Genomic DNA, 20415 nt, shown 5'->3' with positions numbered 1-20415 from the left:
ACACTTCCCCACTCTGCGCTTCATTTAAGCCGTTCCTTCCACCTAGGATGCCCTCACCTTCCCCATTCCTCCCCAAGTCTCTTACTCATTCTTCAATACACAGCGAGGGTTAAACTGGGTCAGAGTGACAAACAGGTTTTATCCTGTGTGATATTTCTCAACTACTGGTGGTGGCCGTGTCAATACTGAGAGACAAAGACAGACGGGGATAGAAACAGCCGGGGAGAAGGAGGAGGGAGGGGCCTCGTGGGAGGAGCCTCGTGGGAGGAATACTGTGATGAACAGGAGGAGGGTTACAAATGCCACATAGTTGCTGTCTTTGAATTAAAGGATTTTAAACAAGTCACTTCAACAGGGCACATCTCAGTTTCTTCACCTGTAAAATGGATCATCTCGCGCTTACTGAGGAGCAAAAATGAGATGACATTTTCCTTTACAGCTCAAGCAAGTACCTGCCATATGCTCAGAAAATGCTGGTTCCCTTCTCCCTCTTTCCCTTGCCTCCATCTCACTGGGAGAGGTGGAGGAGTCCTGAAAATCAGGATCAGAGTAAAAATAATGTGACATTTAAAGGATGCATCCATCAGGCTGATCATCTCCCTGCAAGTGTTGATGTTGAATCCATCGAATTTGATGTCTGTTCCTAAATATTTAAATAGAAAAGAAGGGAGGGAATCAGGATCATTTGAAGGCAGGGGAAATAATCTCCCTGGTAGGAAGCCACTGAGGACGCCAGCCAGAGTACGGAGCCAGATGTGAGCGCCACAGAAAGGAGAGAGCATGGCGGCGGGCTCCTGGGCGGGGCCCCCTGGGGGTGGCACAGGTGGGCACTGGCATCGGGGTTCAGTGTCTGAACCTCAGCTTTGCTACTCACAAGCCACCGGGACTTCAGCAAACTAATATCTCTGAGCTTTGGTTTCTTTCTCCATCAATAAGAACAGTACTTGCCCCCAAAGCTAATTGGGGCTAAAATGAGATAATGGAAGTGAACTTCTTAGCGCAGTGCTTGGTATAAGCAAGTTCTTAATAAACCAGCTGACTTTTTATTGGCTAGGTATCGTTCTAAGCACTGTACTTCTACTCCTCCAAATAACCCCATGTGGTAGATACTCTCATCCCTATTTTATAGATAAGGAAACTGAGGCCCAGAGAGGTTAAATAATTTGCTCAAGATCACACAACCCAGGCAGAGCTGGGATTTAAACGCAGGCCACCCGTCTCCATAGCCCAAGCTTTCAACCATGACACACAGCCTCTCACACGGCAGCTGTTATCCTTACTGCTAAATTGCAGCTATCTCCTGGGAGCTACAGCCATCCCTGGCTCCATACTCACTTTGCCCACACCTGAGAGCCAAGGCAGGAAGGAACCAAAGGCCCTGCAAATCCTCTCTTCCTCCCTGGGCTCTTTCTCTGCAAGGCAGGAGGGAGAGCTGGAGCAGGGCGGGGTGTCTCTGAGCCTGCGCCTGGGCTCTGAGCCCTGGGGAGCTGCTCGGCCCCAGGTGGGCACACACCCGGCCTTGCCCCTCCATCCTGCATGCTCACCCCCTGTCCTGTTGCCATGGGTGAACATGCCCATCACTCAACCAGGCGGAAGCCTGACCCTGGCCCAGCCCTGGGCCCAACAAGAAGCCAGTTCCGTGCCAGCTTACATGGGGCTGCGGTTCAGAGGGAAGGAGCAAGGCTTTCCTCAACCTGGGTGCAGCTGGATCCTCTGACAGCCCCCGGGGCTTGCTAAAGTCTAAAGACGGAGAACTGTCACAACCTAGGACAGTCAGAATCCTCCCCTCCACACGCTTTCCCCAGGGATGTGCTACAGAACAAGATCTTCAATCTGCGCAGTTTCCCACTGTATCAAAGTTATAAATTTGGCGGGAAAATTTCACTTACTCTCAGCCCAACTTCTTTCCTCCCAAGACTCAGGACTCCTTCCTGCAGGGCCGGTTGGCCCCAGCACAAGCCCCGCCTTCATCCGGCCCAGCACCCCTCCCGCTACAGCCTCTCCCACCTGCTGGACGCTCCATCAGCCCGGAGGGAATCAGGGCCCCGGGCCAGAGGCCAAAGGCCCCTTGTCCCCATCTGCAGTGCCCCTGGCCCAGTGCCTGCACCTATCCTTACCCCACCCCCACCCCAGCATCTGTCTTAGGCTCCCAGACTTCCTGAAAAGCCCCAAGGAAGAACTTACGTTTGGAAAACACCTCATTCAGAGCCATCTTGAGTTCACCTCATTCAGAGCCGTCTTGAGTTCATTCTGATCTCAGAATCCTAGAAAGAGGAACCCAAATGCAAATCACGTCAGGCCCTGACAAGCGTTTCAAGACATTAAATTCATGTAGAGTCAGACACCAGGTCCACTGACTCTATGATTTTAAAAGGCTGCGACATCTTTTAAAAACTCCAGTTCACAGTTTTTCTGGGGCCCCCATAGCCGGGTGGGAAGTGTATATTAATGGCGTGAGCGGGGTACACCTTCTGCAGAAGGCTGCACACGGTGCCTGCTGCCTTTCTCCGGGCTTGCCTAACCCAAGACCAAGACATGGCAAGGAGCAATAATAGGAGGCAGTGCTGAGGGGCCACACGCCTGATGTGGGACATCCTCAAACCCTCACAACAGCTCTGCACCCATGTTAGAGTTAAGGAAACTGTGATTGCTAAACACCATATACATTCACCATGTAATTGTCATTTCCATGTGATGTAACTGCTGGGGGTTCACAGCCACCAGTGGCAGAAACCTAAGACTGTCTCACCCCAAAGTGCCCGCTTTCCTCACTGCACCTATGGGAGTTGCTATTTCACGCATAGCCCATCTCAAACTGGAAGTAGAGATTTAGGGGAGTAGGATTTCCCACGTGCATTTGGGATAAACACTGAGCCAGTAGGACGGTTCGTCCCTTAACTCTGAGCTGGAGGGCAGACCTCGGGCAGGACGATGAATGAGGCTCAGAGAAGGGATGCTGGACTGAGATCTGGGTTCCAGTCGTGACTCCGTCCCTTACTCTCCATGCGACCTTAGCCAAGTCACTTCCTCTGGTGAGGTGTGGTCTTATCACTTGTCCCCATGGGGCCCCACTTCTCCCCGCCTCCACCAGCCAGGCCCAGGCTATTCTACTAGAAACCAGGGAGGTGGGAGCTGCACAGGGCAGCCTTGCCTGTGAGCACAGCTGGCCTCATTCAAGCACGGCACGGTCAGTCCCAATAACAAGACCTGGGGACCCTCTGAAAAGCCTCCAGGCCAAGAATGGGATGTTGAGATCTTGGCCTGTCCCTCACCGGGCCTTGTGCCCCAGCAAGCTCCTTAACTCTCTGTGCCTGACCCTTCACCCGCAGAGCAGGGACAGTGACCGATACTGTCCCACCAGGCCGGACAGAAAAGATAAGGTACGTGAAGAACTATACAAATAGGAACTTCTACTTTGTTATCAGTCTTGATGTTCTAAATAAAATATGGTCCCTTGGCAGCTAAGGCAACAAGGTTTTGTTAGCAAAAACACTGGTCTGAGCGCCCATCTAAAACACAGATTGACTCATTTTTGCAAAGCTTTTTTTAATGGCTATATAAAGGAATTTTGTTCCCAGGTTTTATCTTCTGCAAGGATTCTGATGTGTTTTCTTCTACGCTATCCTTAAATCTAGAAAGTGGCTCTGAGCTTCCCTGCAGGGTGGAGAGCATTGTTTTTACCTTCTGTTATGGACTGAATGTTTGTGTCCCCAAAAATTCATATGTTGAAATCCAATCCCCAATGTCATAGTATTAGGAGGAGAGACTTTTGGGAGGTGATTAGGTCATGAGGGTGAAGCCCTTTTGAGTGGGATTAATGTCCTTATAAAAGGAACCCCAGACAGATCCCTCACCCTCTTTCCACCTTGTGAGGACACAGTGAGACTTCAACAGTCTGCAAGCTAGAGGAAGGCCCTCCCCAGAATCCAACCATGCCTGATCTCAGACTTCCAGCCTCCAGAACTGTGAGAAATAAATTTCTGTTTATTCTGTTTCATATGCTTCCCAGTCTGCAGTACATTGTTATGGCCGCCCAAGATGACGGATGCCTTCCAAGGCCCTTTGGCAAACCTTATTATCCTTCAAAGAGCGGTGCATTCACTGTATCTATGGGGCCAGTTGTGACACTTGCAGTCCTGAGTCTGCTCTGACTTATGGCCTCACAGGACTGGAATCACAATAAGCTAAGTCAGCAGGACAGGGAGGGAAGAAGCAGGGGGCACACCAGCGTCTTCCCCTGGCTCCATGTGCCCCTGAGCGGTGCCGGCACCTGGGTCAACTTGAATTCCGCAGCCCAAGCTCCGCTGGTGTCCCTGAGGGCAGGCAGGGCGGCGGGCCGGTGGACACTAATCCCAGGCCAGGTTAACTGAGCTGCCTGCCACCTGGGCTGAGCAATTCCTCTCATCTCTGAAGGATATTGATATAGGGAAGTTTTGCCTCCCCGCTTTTTATAAAGTCAGGGCTCTGATCCAACAGGGCCAGTTTACACACAGAAAGGCTTTTGGTAGGATCTAGAGATTCGGATGTTCTGTTTTCTCAAAAAGCAGTCAACACAGCAAGAAAAATGGCCTTGGTCCCAAGATTCCTCTCCCCAGCAGTGCAGGAAAGGCCTCTCAGGTTTAAGACAGGAAAGTGGCAACAGACAGAGTTGGGGGACCGGAGACCTGCGGCCTCACCGTTTATACTCACGGAGATGCGAGGGGAAAGACTCAGGTGAGCTGAGCTTTCCAGAACACTCTCCTGCCTATCTGGGAGCCTGTCTATGCCCTGTACTCACCTTCCCTGCAAGCTTCTCAAACAGGCTCCAGAGCTGGCCGTCTTCTTGTCCACCTCATTGGGGTGTGGCTAAAAGGCAGGGCAATTGCAAAGTTAAGATGGGACTCGTTGAGGAGAATGAAAGACAAAGATTTAAAATTCATTCGCTCGTCACTCACTACATCTGTCGCATATCTGTCGTGTGTCAGACACTGGGTGGATGGGGGTACATGACAGTAAACAGGAGAGGTCCAAGGTCCTGGCTCCAGGAGCTCTCCATCCAGCAAGGTCCAGGGGTCTAGGGGCTTCCTCTATCAGCGATGTGAGGAAGTGATCCCCACCAATCCTGAATTTCTGATTTCAACCCTGAATCGCTTTCAGAGATCGGTGGCAACACTGACAGCAGAGAATCTCGGTCTGGGTCTGTGGGCTCCTAAAAGAGATTCACTGATGACCTTCAAGGGGTCTGTGAACTTCAGGTATTGCATGAAAATTGGGAGTAACGTTAACATGTGTTTTCTTAGCTTTCACCAGATTCTGAAATAGCAACATGATTAAAAAGGAGTTAAAATCACAGCCTAGTGGAAACAGCAGAACTGGAAGCCAGAAGACAGGAGTTCAAACACCGCACTGACCAATTACGAAACTCCATCTCAGGGCTCTGACATCCATTTCCTCAAGTCCAGTATTAAATTAACTAGGCTTGTTACATGGGGTCATTTGAGAATCAAATGAGAACTAATGTGTGTCAAAGTCCTTCAAAAATTGCTAATCATTATATGAATGACTGTCCAGAGACTTTCTGATATGACCATGGGCTCTTTGCAAAATGGAATGAAACTCCTCAACTGTCATCACCAGACAGAAAAGTCACAAGTTTCCCAGATGTCTTGAAGAGTTTCAGAAAACCAAGTCAATTTCTTCCAAAACCATCCCTCAGGAAAGTACAAAAGGCCTGATCTGGCCCAATGATACTGTACTATTAAGAGTAGCAGTGGGGCTTCCCTGGTGGCGCAGTGGTTGAGAGTCCGCCTGCCGATGCAGGGGATGCGGGTTCGTGCCCCGGTCCGGGAAGATCCCACATGCCGCGGAGCCTGCGCGTCTGGAGCCTGTGCTCCGCATACGGAGAGGCCAAAACAGTGAGAGGCCCGCGTACCACAGAAAAAAAAAAAAAAAAAAAAAAAAGAGTAGCAGCGGTAGTAATAGTACTTACCTTTGTTGAGCACTTACTACCTGTCAGGTACTATACATAGATTGGTTCATTTAATACTCATGAGTACTCTATGAGATTGGTCTCATTGCTATCCACATTTCACAGATGGAGAAACTGAGGTTTAAAAGTGTTAAGTAACAGGCCAAGATTACACAGCTGGTACATGGTGGAGGCAGGATTCAAAGTCAAGTTTGTGCGCTGTTTCACCAGCCACCAGTCTGATCTCCAGAGCAGCTGCTCTCAGCATCCTACTGCAACTCAACCTCGCCAGGGCTCTGCTTCCTCATCGATAACACAGGGGTTTTAATGCCTATTATACTGTTTACATTTATGAGGAGTAAATCCAAAAATACATCTAAAGTTTTTAGAAGAAATGATAAATACTTCTCATCACACATGTATGATTTTAAAGTGGTCTTGTAGAATAAAAGCTTTATATCATCCATGTAATAAAATATACGATAACCTGAATCTAGTGTGAAGTCTACGGATTCTGAACATAGAGTAATATTCTATTATTCTGGGGGAAAATAAGTATGAACTGGAAAGAAAGGAAGGAAGGAAGGGAAGGAGGGAGGGAGGGGGGAAGAAAGAGAGAGGAAGAGGGACTTCCCTGGCAGTCCAGTGATTAAGGCTTCACCTTCCAATGCAGGGGGTGGAGGTTTGATCCCTGGTCAGGGAGCTAAGATCCCACATGCCTCGTGGCCAAAAAACCAAAACATAAAACAGAAGCAGTATTGTAACAAATTCAATAAAGACTTTAAAAATGGTCCACATCAAAAAAAAATCTCTAAAAAAAGGAAGAAATAGACTAGAGCTATACATTTCAATAAGGATAAATCTCAGCGCTGCGGTTGGGCTGGCTGCTCAGACCCACCTTCTCCAGCTCTACAGCACCGGCCTTACTATTCCTGCCTTCCAGTTCTACTGTTCTCCCTCAGGGACTGGGAAGGTCCTGGCTATAGAAGTCAACTGCAGTAATAGGGAGGATTCTATTAAAGCAACTGTATGGCCTTCTTACCTAGGAATCATGCAGACATTCAAATACTGTACTTATAAAAATGACACAAGTTATACATGAAAACGTGCAATATCAAAGCATATGAAAAGTTCAAGTCCCCCTTGGAAGGGGAGGCGACGGGATGAATTGGGAGATCGCTATTGACATTTGTACACTACTATGTATAAAATAGATAACGAATGAGAACGTACTGCATAGCACAGGGAACTTTACTCAGTGCTCTGTGGTGACCTAAATGGAAGGAAAAACAAAAAAGAGGGGTTATATGTATATGTATTGTTGATTCTCTTTACTGTACAGCAGAAACTAACACAACATTGTAAAGCAGCTATACTCCAATAAAAATTTATTTTAAAAAAGTGAAAGAAAAAATGGACACGGGCACAAGCGGGTGCATAGCAGGTACTTCACCACTAGGGGATGTCATTGTACACGGGAGTTTCTGGATACCAGGGAGAAAGATGCTTTTAAATGATGGCATACATGGTCTGGCAAACGGTACTTCAGTGCATTCACTCCTTCAAAAAAATATTTACTGGACACCCAGCACATGTTGGGAACTGTTCTGTATCTGTGTCTGAGATGTAGTGGTGAACAAGACATGGTCCTTGCTCTCAAGGCCCTTAACGTAGTGGAATTATCTGTTGCTCTGAGAAAATATACATGAAAACGCTTTGGAAATGGTAAGGCAACCTGGCAAAAACAGGTATTATTTTACTGTTGTCATATTACATGTTGACAGCATCTTTGCAACCCTTCTCTAGTGTGTTTGTTCAATTGCTTTCTTTTTTCCCTCCCCCATTCCAAGCAGGCCCTTTAAATGTCCAGCTGTCCAAGTCTTGGAGATTTCTGGAGGGAGGAAAACAGAAGTTCTTGAAGGCAAGGGCAATGGCTCTTCCTGTCTCCTGTAAAGTCTTAAGTCCCCTGAATATATTATCCCTGTGGTGTGTGTGTGTGTGTGTGTGTGTGTGTGTGTGTGTGTGTGTGTGTGTGTGTGTCAGGGGGAGGGGTACCTTAAAGAGAAAAGGCCAAGTTTCCCTGAGACCAAGAAGATGTTGGCCGTTCCCAGGGCCCTGAAATATGGGAACCCTTGTATGGCTCCATACATATGCTCTGGGGACCTCAAGGGACGGTTGTCCCCTAGGCCTGGCGACTCCTAGTTTACCAAAGATTCTAAGCCGCAGACCTAGTACAGAAGCCCAAGAGCTGCCAGACATGAAGGAGCTGAGCTGAGACAGTGGGCATCTCAAGGAAGAACAGTGAGGACCCGTGACTGGTACAGACTTCCTGGTGTTTCAGAAAACCCCAAGACCATGGGAGGTGGAGACGGTGCACCCCGACAATGACTGATATTGAACTCCTGAAATGGGGCTTTAGTAAGTTTTGGGGTTTTGTTGTTGTTGTTGTTGTTGTTTTTGCGGTACGCGGGCCTCTCACTGTTGTGGCCTCTCCCGTTGCGGAGCACAGGCTCAGCAGCCATGGCTCACGGGCCCAGCCGCTCTGCGACATGTGGAATCTTCCCGGACCGGGGCACGAACCCGTGTCCCCTGCATCGGCAGGCGGACTCTCAACCACTGTGCCACCAGGGAAGCCCAGTAAGTTTTTTTTATTAAAGTGTAGTTGATTTACAATATTGTGTTAGTTTCTGGTGTACAGAAAAGTGATTCAAATATATATATTCAGAGTATGAGAAAGAATATATGTATATATTTTCTTTCTCATATTCTTTCCATTATGGTTTATTACAAGATATTGAGTATAGTTATACTAGGTCTTTGCTGTTTACCTATTTTATATATTGTAGTGTGTATCTGTTAATCCCAAACTCCTAATTTATCCTTCCCCCTCTTTTCTCCTTTGGTAACCATATATTTGTTTTCTATGTCTGAGTCTGTTTCTATTTTGTAAATAAGTTCATTTGTATCATTTTTTTAGATTCTACATATAAGTGATGTCATATTATATTTGTCTTTGTCTGACTTACTTCACTTAGTGTGATATTCTCTAGGTCCATCCATGTTTCTGCAAATGGCATTATTTCATTCTTTTTTATGGTTGAGTAATATTTCATCATCATATATACCACATCTTCTTTATCTATTCATCTGTTGATGGAGACTTGAGTTGCTTCCATGTCTGGGCTATTGTAAATAGTGCTGCTATGAACATTGTGGTTGCACGTGTCTTTTCGAATTAAGGTTTTCTCTGGATATGTGGCCGGGAGTGGGATTGCTGGGTCATGTGATAGCTCTATTTCTAGTTTTTTTAAGGAACCTCCATACTGTTCTCCATAGTAGCTGTACCAATTTACATTCCCACCAACAGTGTAGGAGGGTTCTCTTTTCTCCACGCCCTCTCCAGCATTTATTATTTGTAGAATTTTTGATGATGGTAGAGTCAGTTTTAAGTTGATTTAGCAGGGGAAAAAAAGGGGGAGTGGGGGAAGGATAGTTCTTCCCACCTGAATTGTGGACTCAGATCCACCCCCTCCACACTGGCACACTGGCCTTTCTAACACACTTGGGACCACTAGGAGGAGCAGCTACTGTGAGAGACAAGGCCTGGGGGGCAGTGAAGAGGCTGAGCTGGCATCTACCTGCAGTGCGGAAGGGGAAGGGGGCAGGAGGGAGAGCTCTGACCAGCTGGGACCACCCAGAGGCAGAAGCACAGAAAGGGCCTCTGGTGCCAGGAACTGCAGCTGACTCAAGGCAGGGGCCGCTACTGACCATTAGCTTAACTACTGGACACCAAGTCCAGTTCAGAGACTAATGGGAATGAGAAGGAACAGACAATGGGGCACACGTTTTCTATCTAATAGACTCACGGCATAACTGCCCCGCCCCCAGGGCAAGATGGGTCCATCTTTGGCACCTCCTCATGCATCTGCAGAAATAAGAGCTTAAAGATTTGATATATGCCAAATAATACCACTACCCCTCACAAAACAGCCACACTCAACGTGCTGCCTCTGTGCACCGCATCTGAGAAACAGGGCAGGGAGGGAGGGGTAGAGGGAGTGAGGCAGGTGAACCCACAAACTCTGTGCATTTCTTCCTCCAAAGTCTGCTCTGAAATGACCTCCCCCACGGAGCCTCCCAAAGGAGGTGTTCACTCCAGCACCCTCAGACTACATTCACACAGGCTTAGATCCATTGCTGGCGTGAGCTGCCCTTCATCCTTTTCCTTATGCTTCTGTCATTTGTCTAAAAGACTGGATGGAGGTCTGTCTAAGAGCAGGGACTAGATCTCTTTCTCCCATCGCCTTCTCCATCCCACCCAGAAGTGCTCAAGCTCACAGCAAGTGCTCTGAGGATCCACCTGCCTGAATGTGGGGGACACTCAGACTCCCCCTATGGGGTAGGAATGTGTTACAAAGTCGGGGTTCTGGGTGCTGCGTCTATCTCATCTTCGTCAGGAAGAGCCAGGACCTAGAAAATGTTGTGGCCCTGATGAATAAAGTTATCGTCCTCAGTATATAAAGAGCAGTTATGAATCAATAAGAAATCCCAAATGACTGCTATGCATCAGTGTTAGAGCTTGGCATACTAAAATGCGGCATACCTCATGTGGGCTTCCAGCTACTACATCCCCAATTTCCCTAAAACACAAAGAGAGAAAAAAACAAATATGAGTAAGTCAAACATACAGCTAATGGCTAGGTTCTTTCAGGAAGTTTTTAGCTCTGCGGAGGGATTGGATTCCTATGCAAGACCTTCAGTTCCTACTAGCACCAAACTGCATAAACTGAACCAGGACCCCTCCCTTCACCTCCCCAACCACCCCCCCCACCCTGAGTTTTTCACCAGAGACAAGAACTGCCAAGTTCAGTGGGCACCCCATGGAATCTAGAATGTTCCCCCTGGTGGATCACTCTTCTGGGGAATTCTCTCCCCACCTTGCCCCAGTTACTATTCTCATCTTGCCCTAGGAACCCAGCTATGTGAATCCCTGTTGAAATGATGTCTGAGGAATGAGCCACCAAGCCCACAGCCCACGTGTCCATGCACACACACACATGGTTTACGTGGTGCAGTGTGGTGTGTGTGTGTGTGTGGTATGTGGAATGTGTGTGGTGTCTATGTGTGTGCTATATATGTGTTATGTATGTGTGGTGTGTGTGATGTGTGTGTATGGTATGTGTAAGGTATATCAGGTGTGTGTGGTCTGTTTGTGGTGTGTGTGTGGTAATATGTGGTCTGTGTGTATGTACGGCGTGTGTGTGTGGTGTGTATGTGTAGTATGTGTGGTGTGTGGTGTGTGAATGTCTGTGGTGTGTGTGTTGTGTGTGTCTGTGGTGTGTGTGGTGTGTATATGTATGTGGTGTGTGTGATGTGTGTGGTGTGTATGTCTGTGCTATGTGTATGTCTGGTGTGTGTGTTGTGTGTGCAGTGTGTATGTCTGTGTTGTGTGTATGTGTTGTATGTTGTGTAGTATGTGTTGTGTGTCGTGTGTGTGTATGTATGTGTTGTGGATGTGTATGGTATACGTCTGTGGTGTGTGTGTGTTGTGTGTGTAAGGGAAGAGGCGGTGCTCTCATCTAGATCCTCCTCTATGAGGTGCCCATCCCCACTGCAAGGAAAACGCTCTAACCAGGCTGTTACTGGTGCCCTTTCTCTCTAGCCTTGACCTTTTTTAAGGAAAACTCCCCCATGTCCTACAGACCAACGTGTAGGGGCAGTAGCAGGACACCTAGTGAAGGACGCTTGAGATCTATGGTGTTCTACAAATTTCTTCTGGGAGCCGGGGGTAGGTCCCACACAGCGACAGGGCCTGCACCTGCGCGGAGCCAGGTCCCTCTGTCACCCCCGCCACCCCGGAGGGAAAGGACACGCCCAGGGCCTTGGCCTTCTTCTCCGAGAACACCCTCAGGCAGAAGTCGCCGTCCTTGAAGGGTCCGAAGGTGGACGGCACCACCACGTACTCCCCGGGGGGCAGCTGCACACGAGCTGAGACCTGGCGCAGGTTGACGTAGGTGCTGGAGTGGGTGGAAGGCTGGCGGCCCAGGAAGAAGACCCGGCCCAGGTGCTCATCCCTGTGGCTCTCCAGCTGTGCAAAGCAACAGTCAGGGTCAATGTCTTGTGAAATCCTGGAAGACGAAGGCCCCAGAGTTGGGTTTTATCGCACTAATTTAGGGACGGTTGATTTTTAACCCTGGGCTGAGAATCAGGAAGCCTTGGATTCTGTCGTGAGCTCACCGTGTGTCCATCATCAAATGTGTTCAGAGCACCTCTGGGTGCCCGGCCCAGGTTGAGGCACTGACCTTGGCCAGACCCCTTTCCCTCTTCCTGCTTAAATGAAGGATTGGACAGCAGGTGTGCTCCGTGTGTGTGCTCAGCTTCTCTCTGGATATCTGTCCTCATGAATCATCCCTCATTGAATCCAACAGACTCTCACTCTGCAGCTGTACCTGGGGGTGTGGCGCTGAGCTCCCCAATACAGGCCTGTGGCTTAAATACTGGTTCCCAAGCAACAGCAGCCAGGAGGGCCTGCTCACCTTGGCCTGGCTCGGAAAATTGCTCTACGAGGTACCAGGGTGATCAGATTTGGGGGAGAGGGGCGGGGCAGGGAGGCAGACAGAGGGGCTGGCCACCCCGAGGGAGGCCTGGCCCTCCTGGGAGGCAGAAGATGCTCCCCAAGACCCAACTGTTTGCTGGAGGGAGAGGGAGGTTGTGGTCATAGGCCACGGGCTAATTAGTGGCTACAGAGTGCTTTGAAAACGCTGTTGCCGGTGTTACTACTGCTGCGATTAAGCCTCCCCATTGCACTGTATCTTCAGGACCAGGCTTCATCAAGATGCCTGTGACAGCGCAGGTGCTGGTGAGCTGCAAGGGCTGTGACTTCTGTGTGACCCAGAGCTGGACTGCCCACCCCATGGTAGACAGTGCCTATTCGTGATCACCCGACCCTCTTTGGATCACAGCGGGACCCCCCAGCCTGCCCCTGCTGACCTGGGCACCAGAGCAGCCACAGCCTTGGGATCCCCCCCCCACCCACCAGAAGTTTTCTACTCTGGGCAGAATGCTGGGGCATGGCCAGCAAGGCCTTGGCCGAGTGCAAGTGTTAAGGGGCTAAATGTCATTCTTGCCCTCCCTGATGACTGCGAGGGGAGGAAACAGGAAACCAGCAGGGGAGAAGGAGAAGTATGGGGTGGGAGGTGGGAAGGGAACGGGGCAAACTGAGTTCTAGCAGGAATCCAGGGGCGGGACAGATTGCAGACGCCTCACCTGGGAGGGCAGAGTGAGAGGTGGAGAGCATGGAGGCAGGAGCTGGGGCCCCTCTGTCCTACTGGGGACTCCACACAGGCATGTGCCACCAGGGCCCTGGCCCTCGCACCTCCCCGTGGCCTGGCCCAGCCACGAGTGTGTGGGCCCAGGGTCAGCGTGAGCACCGCTGGGGGGCTTGTTGAAAGTGCAGGTCCTCGGGCCCCAAGCCAGACCTGCGGAATCAGAGACTCTGGGGCTGGGGCCCAGCAGCCTGTGCTTTCACAAGCCCCCCAGGCCTTGGAACCGCTGACCAAAGAGCCACCGGCACCTGCAGAGCACAGGCTCCACAGCGACGCACGGAGAGCACCGGGAGATGCTCCTGGAGGCCGCACTGTGTGTGCAGAGGACCTCGCTCTCCTAGACGGGCCGCTTCTGATGGGAGCCACCACCCGTCAGACTTAGTGCACGTTTGAATTTAATGACTTTTGAGTAGTGAAGAGGGGCATGCCCTAAATCATCCATTCGCTCTTGTCTGTTGCCTCCATAACCAATAATATGCATCTGGGAGCCATCAGGCAGGGTAGGCCAGCGATCGGCAGCCTTGGAAGAAGGCATAGGCTGGAACCTGTGAACGTGGGCCTCATTGGCACATGCTACCAGGTGGCCAAGGCTGAGAACCCCAGGGGAACAGGGATTAGCACAGCAGGGCAAACGTACCCCTACATCATTTGAGTAATAGACTCCGGCTGCGGTAGCCCCAGACAGAACAAGTGGTTCCTAACCTTGGCCGCACGTTGGAATCACCCCAGAGATTCTGCCATAATTGGTCTGGGCACGGAGACGTCTAAGAGCTCCCAGGTGTCCCTAGCGTGCAGCCGAGGAGAGGCTCGCTGGGCTGGGCCGAGCTGGGGCCTGACTGTGTGCCAGCTGCGTGGATGAGGCGGTCTCACAGCACCCCACCAGCCCCTGCCCACGAGGCCACCGGGATAGCTGGGCGAGGCCTGGGACCGCAGCAGGAAACCCCAGATGTAAGTACGACCCTGATGACATGCCTCTCTAACCCAGCTGTAAATCACTGAGGAGATGCAGGAAAAGCTGGGAGCCAAAAAGATCAAGGTGGTGCTTCCTTCTCTGGGCCTTTATTTCTGTCGGCTAGATAAACAGGAGCCTAAGTGAGCTACAGTCATCTTGTTTGTATCAGACCACCAGGCACACAAGGGGTACAGGTCACCACTGTCCCCTTCCTGGCGGGTGGGACCCAAGTGTCTTTACCAGCTCTCTCAGGGGTAGCAGCTCACCGGATCCTGTGGGAGTCGGTTTGTGGGAGAACCGGCTTCCATCAGAGGAAGCACATGCCACTGGGTGCCCATCACGAAGGCAGCCCAGCTGTTCCTTACCAAGGAGGACATCTCCGTCAGTGTTCACATATCTCTTTGGGGACCTACAGGGCAGGAGACAAGAGCATGTCACCTGAGGGTGCCGTGGGCCTCCCTTTGTGCCTTTGTGTCCCTCCCCACATCTGGCCCACAGACTGTGCAGTCCTGGGCCACTGGGAGGAATTCTGTGCTAAAGTGAGAGACATTAGCATTTCTGAAACTGGAAAGTCATTGGTGAATTTTCAAGGCCATCTGTGGACTACTGAACCCTAGAAATCCGAAAGGAGAAAAAAGTTCTCCTTTATTTTCATATTGTTTCATCTACCAGGACCCCAAATGTTTGAGGAGGACTAACCTTGGGGGTTAAAGGAGAACTAACATCTTACAGACCTAGAGACCTGGCCTCCAGATCAAGGGCTTGGCCAGAAAGGGGTCTCACTCAACTAGAGACATAATTTAATCACCACTGGCTACAGGGATTGGTCCAGGAATAGGCACGTGAGCCAAGCTGAGTCCATCACAGACTCCTCTAGGATTTTCAAATTGGAACTAAGGGAAGGGGCCCCCTTGTTTTATGTGGGTGATATTAGAGAGACTGTGCAGAAAACCAGACCAGGAAGATGGCACTGACACCAGAGGGGAGATGTGAAGAGAAAGGGTCCTGAGAGCAGGCACGTCCCCAGTCCTAAGCATCCCTGTCCTTCCCTGGGTTTGGTGACATGAGCTGGTAAATTCCTTTTTCACTAGTCTAGGTAGAGTTAAGTCCAATTATTTGCAAATGGAAATGGTGATGCCCACAGGAGATCTCAGATGCAGAGTGGGAGTCCTCCCATGCCAGAGAAGGCTCTGAAGAGGGTTCAATCCCCCCTTGTCCTTTTCCCACCTTTGCCCCTCCCAAGCAGGCTCTCTTGACCAGAAGAGTAGCAAGGGCATTGTTTGTGGCTTAGGTCTGTGGGCAGCTGCCAACTCTGAGGGAAAAAAGTTAGGGAAAATTTGGGTCAGCTGGCATCCTCACTCCGAAGCCCCTGTTTATAATCGGCAGCAGAGGTAGAAAAGTCTGCAGTCACTCCTCTAAGTTTGCGTCTAAAGCTAAAATCCCGCATACAGAGGTCCCGGCTGTCTGGGAGAGCAGAGGTCCTCGGGGGATCTGCCTCCCAACAGCCTTCACCCCCTGGGCAGGGACTCTCAACCACCTCGGCTGTCTTTGCATTCACCCCACCCACCGCCGCAGGCGATATGCTCTGATTCCACTGCCAAGAGGCCCCAGGCAGGAACTGAGCCAGCCAGCCAGGCCTCAGGTGGCACAAGTCCCCAGCCACAGCATCCAGACAGGAGCGCAGGCCAGCCTTGCCCACTGATGGATGGCAAGGGACAGTCACCTTTGAAATGCAAGATATCCTGGATGCAAATGACAGGCCCGTGTGGCAGGAGCCTGTTGTCACAGCAGGAAAGATTACAGGGGAGAGAGCAGGGGCCAGACGAGCAGGGCTTTTTAGCCTTTGGGGGTTTCTGGCTGTTCCTCAGTCACTGTCAGTTTTCCCACCTCAAACCAGACTCCAGTTTGCAGACAGTTAAAGCCAGAAGAAGCAGTTCCAGGGGTCAGAGAATGGTACCCCCTGCAATCCCTACATGGCCTCTCTCCAACACCAGGTACTTTCTACAAGCCCAGGCACAGACACTCCCTACAGGGCTGTACACCTTCCTCACCCTGACGTTAAAGTGGCTGTGTTCACAGATGTCATGCTCTAATTTATACGCCTCTGGCTGTAAGAGGAAGGTCCACAGATCACATACATGGGGTTATTTTATAAGCAGCTGTAAACTAATGTCTGAAAAATTGACATGCCGTATATATTATTTACGAGAGCAAATGCCATGCCCACAAAGCTATTTCCGTGTGTTAGCTCACGTACCTTTGAAAGAACGCTTTGTTGATCCGGTTATAGAAGGTAGAGCTGGTGGATGAAGAGCTGGTGGCCACAGTCCCCATTCAGCCCACCCTTTGGCCACGCCCGCCTCCTGCCTGCTCTCCCAAACTGTCACTTCCTCTCCAGCTGTCAAGAAGCACATGATGTTCCCTATGGCTGGAATGTTCTCCCTCGTCCACCTTTGAAATCCAGCTCTTTTTTTTTTTTTTTCCAATACACTGGCCTCTCACTGTTGTGGCCTCTCCCGTTGCGGAGCACAGGCTCCGGACGCGCAGGCTCAGCGGCCATAGCTCACAGGCCCAGCCGCTCCGCAGCATGTGGGGTCTTCCCGGACCGGGGCACAAACCCGCGTCCCCTGCATCGGCAGGCAGACTCTCAACCACTGCACCACCAGGGAAGCCCTCCAGCTCATTTTTTGACACCCTGATCAAATTCTTCTCCTCCACGAAGCTATCCCTCACCGTGCTGGTCCCCGTCATAGCAGATCTGCCCTGCCCTGTAGCTAGTGGAGTGTGTGTGTGGTTTCCCCCTCTAGATTGTGAGCACCCTGAGGTCGATAACCTTCTGCTCTTCCTCTGGATCTCAGCTTTCAGCACGGCACCTGGCACGTGGCAGATACGCACTAAAGAAGTGTTGAATTGATATGCATAGGGTAAGTGCTTTCTTGGTTTTTTATCCCTATAAGCAAAACATCTGTTTTGGTCCTACTTACATTCTAGGTGGGGATGGAAGGGATACGCTGGAGTAGAATTGGCGCTTATTTATTTGAAATACTTTTCTCCAGCCATCAAGCAGCAATTATTTTCCAACTCCCATTCCTCCAACACAAAATACACACACATACACACACACACACACACACACACACACACACACACACACACACACACAACTCTAAAGCTCTAAGTTCCAAAATAAGTGAAAGAAAGGGGCTGGAGGTCACATGAGCTTGACAATTGCACTTTTCCTTACTGGTTTCTTATTACAGTACTTCTTTCCCATGCACTTATGTATACTGAGATGTTGGGCTTCCAGCCAGCTCTTGGTGTTTCTGATTAGAATTGTATTTTTCCCAAGAAATTCACTTTTAACAAAATTCTATAAAAACAACCACCATGAATCCCTCCGGAATTCGTTATAAAAAGTCTTTGCCTACGTAAAATAAGTGGATTCCAATTTGATCCTGGCTAGACTTGTCAAGACCCAGAGGTCTTGCTTTAACCTACTTGTTAGGCTGCGAAATCTATAGAGGGGTGGTTACAGGGCAAACTGGGGTATTGAGACACGCACTGCAGCCTGAGCCCAGAGCCAGCTGTGACCTTCAATCCAGAGACACTAGAACTGAAAATGACCTGGGGCTCCTTTCACCCCAGCCCACGCCTTGTGTGTCCCAACAAGTGTTTCAAGGTTGCCCAGGGAGAAAGAGGATTTGTCTTTGGCTCCCTTCCCCCACTCTGTGATGTCCTCATACTCCTTGTGTCACCTTCTTGGCTCCTGTCCCCTGAGAAGCCTATACCTGGAGAGAGTCTAGTAAGTATAGTTACACTGAACCCTCAATGACAGACAAAGCTTAATGAATTACACGTCTCAGTGTTAACAGTAGAGATTTAAGCCAGAGGAATGAATCTCTAATTGTGGAATTCAGGCCTCAGTAAGGCCACTGGGGGAGGCATTTTGGGGAGCAAGGAAAATGCTTGATTAGGGACATCCAAACAATAAGAAAGATTCGCTTCAATTGCTGGGCAAAATATTCTGACCAAAGACATCAGGCGTGCCGTGACGGCTGACCCCAGCTCCAGAGTACCTTGTAGACAGCATCGGCTATGCTGAGCATGCCCTGTCCCATCCTCTTCTGTCGCCTGCGATTCTTCTGCAGCAGCCCCAGCAGCACCGTGCAGCCGGGTTCACCAATGCTCTCCTCCTGGTGGTCGCCCACCTCGTCCAAAGAGATTTTGAACTGGGGATTGGTCCAGTAAGCAGCTAGAAGTCACCCAGGAGATGGTGGTTCCCCCCAGGGGGGGGTGAGGAGATCGGGAAAAATAGAACGAAAGGGAGGAATTTTGATCATCTCAAGGAAACATAACTCTGGCCAAACTGTGCCGGGTAAGCAGGGCTTGGCAAGTTTGCCTTACAAGGTGGTCAGTATTTCCTCCTATCTCCCTACCCCACCCGCATACCAGCACACACACCCCACAGCATGTGGAAACTTTACACTTGTCCATTTGATCAACCAGGGCCCAGATATACTTGACGGGATATTCAAGGTCCCGTGGTCCCAGGGCTACACTGGGTCCCCCTGGGAAGGAAACTCCAAGTCTTCTGGGGAAATGATTAACAGCTCCTTGTTCTCAGCCTGTGAAGAACTGATCTGTGAAGATGAACCCATCTCCTGGAGGAAGGAGGTCTCTGGGGGGAAAAGCAGGTCCCTGAAACAGATGAGGACAATTCTAGCAAAATCTAGCTACCAAGGAGGCCTCTCCTGACAGACTATAAGAAGATGACCAACCACTCTTGCCCCCTGGGAAGCCTGTCTGACGGGCCCCTGCTTCAGATCACAGCCCAAAACAGCCACGATTGCTGATCCTCTGTCCATTGATCCAGGGGCCCCACTAGATGGCTCAGCGTGGCAGCCAGAGATGAGGGACACTCCCTCAAGAGTACGTCATTTAATAATGCCCAAGGAATAATACTTGGCGATTAAGAAGCATGCCTGCCGTACCACCTATGGATATTTTAAAACACTGCTTCATTTCAAATATGACCTTAAAAAAAAAAATCTCTCCAAATAGTGACTGTACAAGTCAAGGCACAGAGAGGGCAAATGGGTCATCCAGGGACACACAGCAATTCTATGACTGACTCAAGTGGCAGAGTATGATTGAGGAAGATAGGCTTGGCAGCCATCTCCATGCCAGGGCCTCAGTAATTTCAATAACGATGTACCCTGGGGGAAGAAAGGGGTGGGGGATGGAGAGAGTGCTTAGATCTTCTAGGTAAGGGTCCAACCTGATACAATAACGGGGCATTCACAGGTGACCAAGAGCCACTGGTTATTATATTTTCTTAACAATAAAATTACTTATTGAATTCCACCTTCCCAGAACTTCCACTTCCAGATTTTTTTCTTTTATCTAAGGCACAAGTGTGTAGATTTTTTTTTTTTTTTTTTTTTTTGCGGTACGCGGGCCTCTCACTGTTGTGGCCTCTCCCGTTGCGGAGCACAGGCTCCGGACGCGCAGGCTCAGCGGCCATGGCTCACGGGCCCAGCCGCTTCACGGCATGTGGGATCTTCCCGGACTGGGGCACGAACCTGTGTCCCCTGCATCGGCAGGCGGACTCTCAACCACTGCGCCACCAGGGATGCCCCTACAAGTGTGTAGATTTTAAAACAAATATCTGTCGATTCCAGAGGAGCCAGAGACAATTCTGTAATCTTCTAAACTTACATCATTACCAAAGGGCAGGAACAGTCCATCTGTCCCGACAGCTAGCTGGCGGCACAGATGGGGTAGCGATTTCGTGCAGACAGATACCTTAGGCACCCCTACAATTCCGAGCTCCCAAAATGATCCATGCAAATTTCCTACACATTTTCTAAGAGCTTGCTAATGGTGAGCATATTTTAATTTCTCCCAAATGCAACATCACTGCAATCCCTACATTTTTTGTTTACTCCTTAACAGAGCTGGAAGAAGAAAATGGGTCATAAAGATAACACATCCCATTTGTATAACACTACACCATTTACAAAGCGCTTCCGAAGGTGGGTATTATCCCTCCACTTTGACGATTGGGAGATGGAAGCTCAGACCAGGGAGACGACCCTCCCAGGGTCCCAGAGCTGTTGCACCGGGCATCTGAGCGACAGTGGCAGGAAAGGACCACCCTCCTTCCATCTCTGCCGTCAGAAATGGGAGCT

The 20415-nt window shown here is 50.0% G+C and overlaps 1 protein-coding gene across 1 annotated transcript in view; it reads right to left on the bottom strand.

Moving 5' to 3' along the window:
• The window catches only part of LOC132432027 (calpain-8-like), a 61671-nt gene that overhangs the window by 12278 nt on the left and 28978 nt on the right, over positions 1 to 20415 (bottom strand). Inside the window, 7 exon segments of the mRNA XM_060021922.1 lie at positions 579 to 643; positions 2185 to 2223; positions 4774 to 4824; positions 4827 to 4845; positions 10551 to 10587; positions 11818 to 12035; positions 18301 to 18476. Of these exon segments, the coding sequence (XP_059877905.1) occupies positions 579 to 643; positions 2185 to 2223; positions 4774 to 4824; positions 4827 to 4845; positions 10551 to 10587; positions 11818 to 12035; positions 18301 to 18476 (605 nt within the window).

This window comes from Delphinus delphis, chromosome 1, assembly GCF_949987515.2.
Source record: "Delphinus delphis chromosome 1, mDelDel1.2, whole genome shotgun sequence".
Classification (NCBI taxonomy): Eukaryota; Metazoa; Chordata; class Mammalia; order Artiodactyla; family Delphinidae; genus Delphinus; species Delphinus delphis.
The sequence above is the reverse complement of the archived record's forward strand: the minus strand, read 5'-3'. Positions and strand labels throughout refer to the sequence as shown.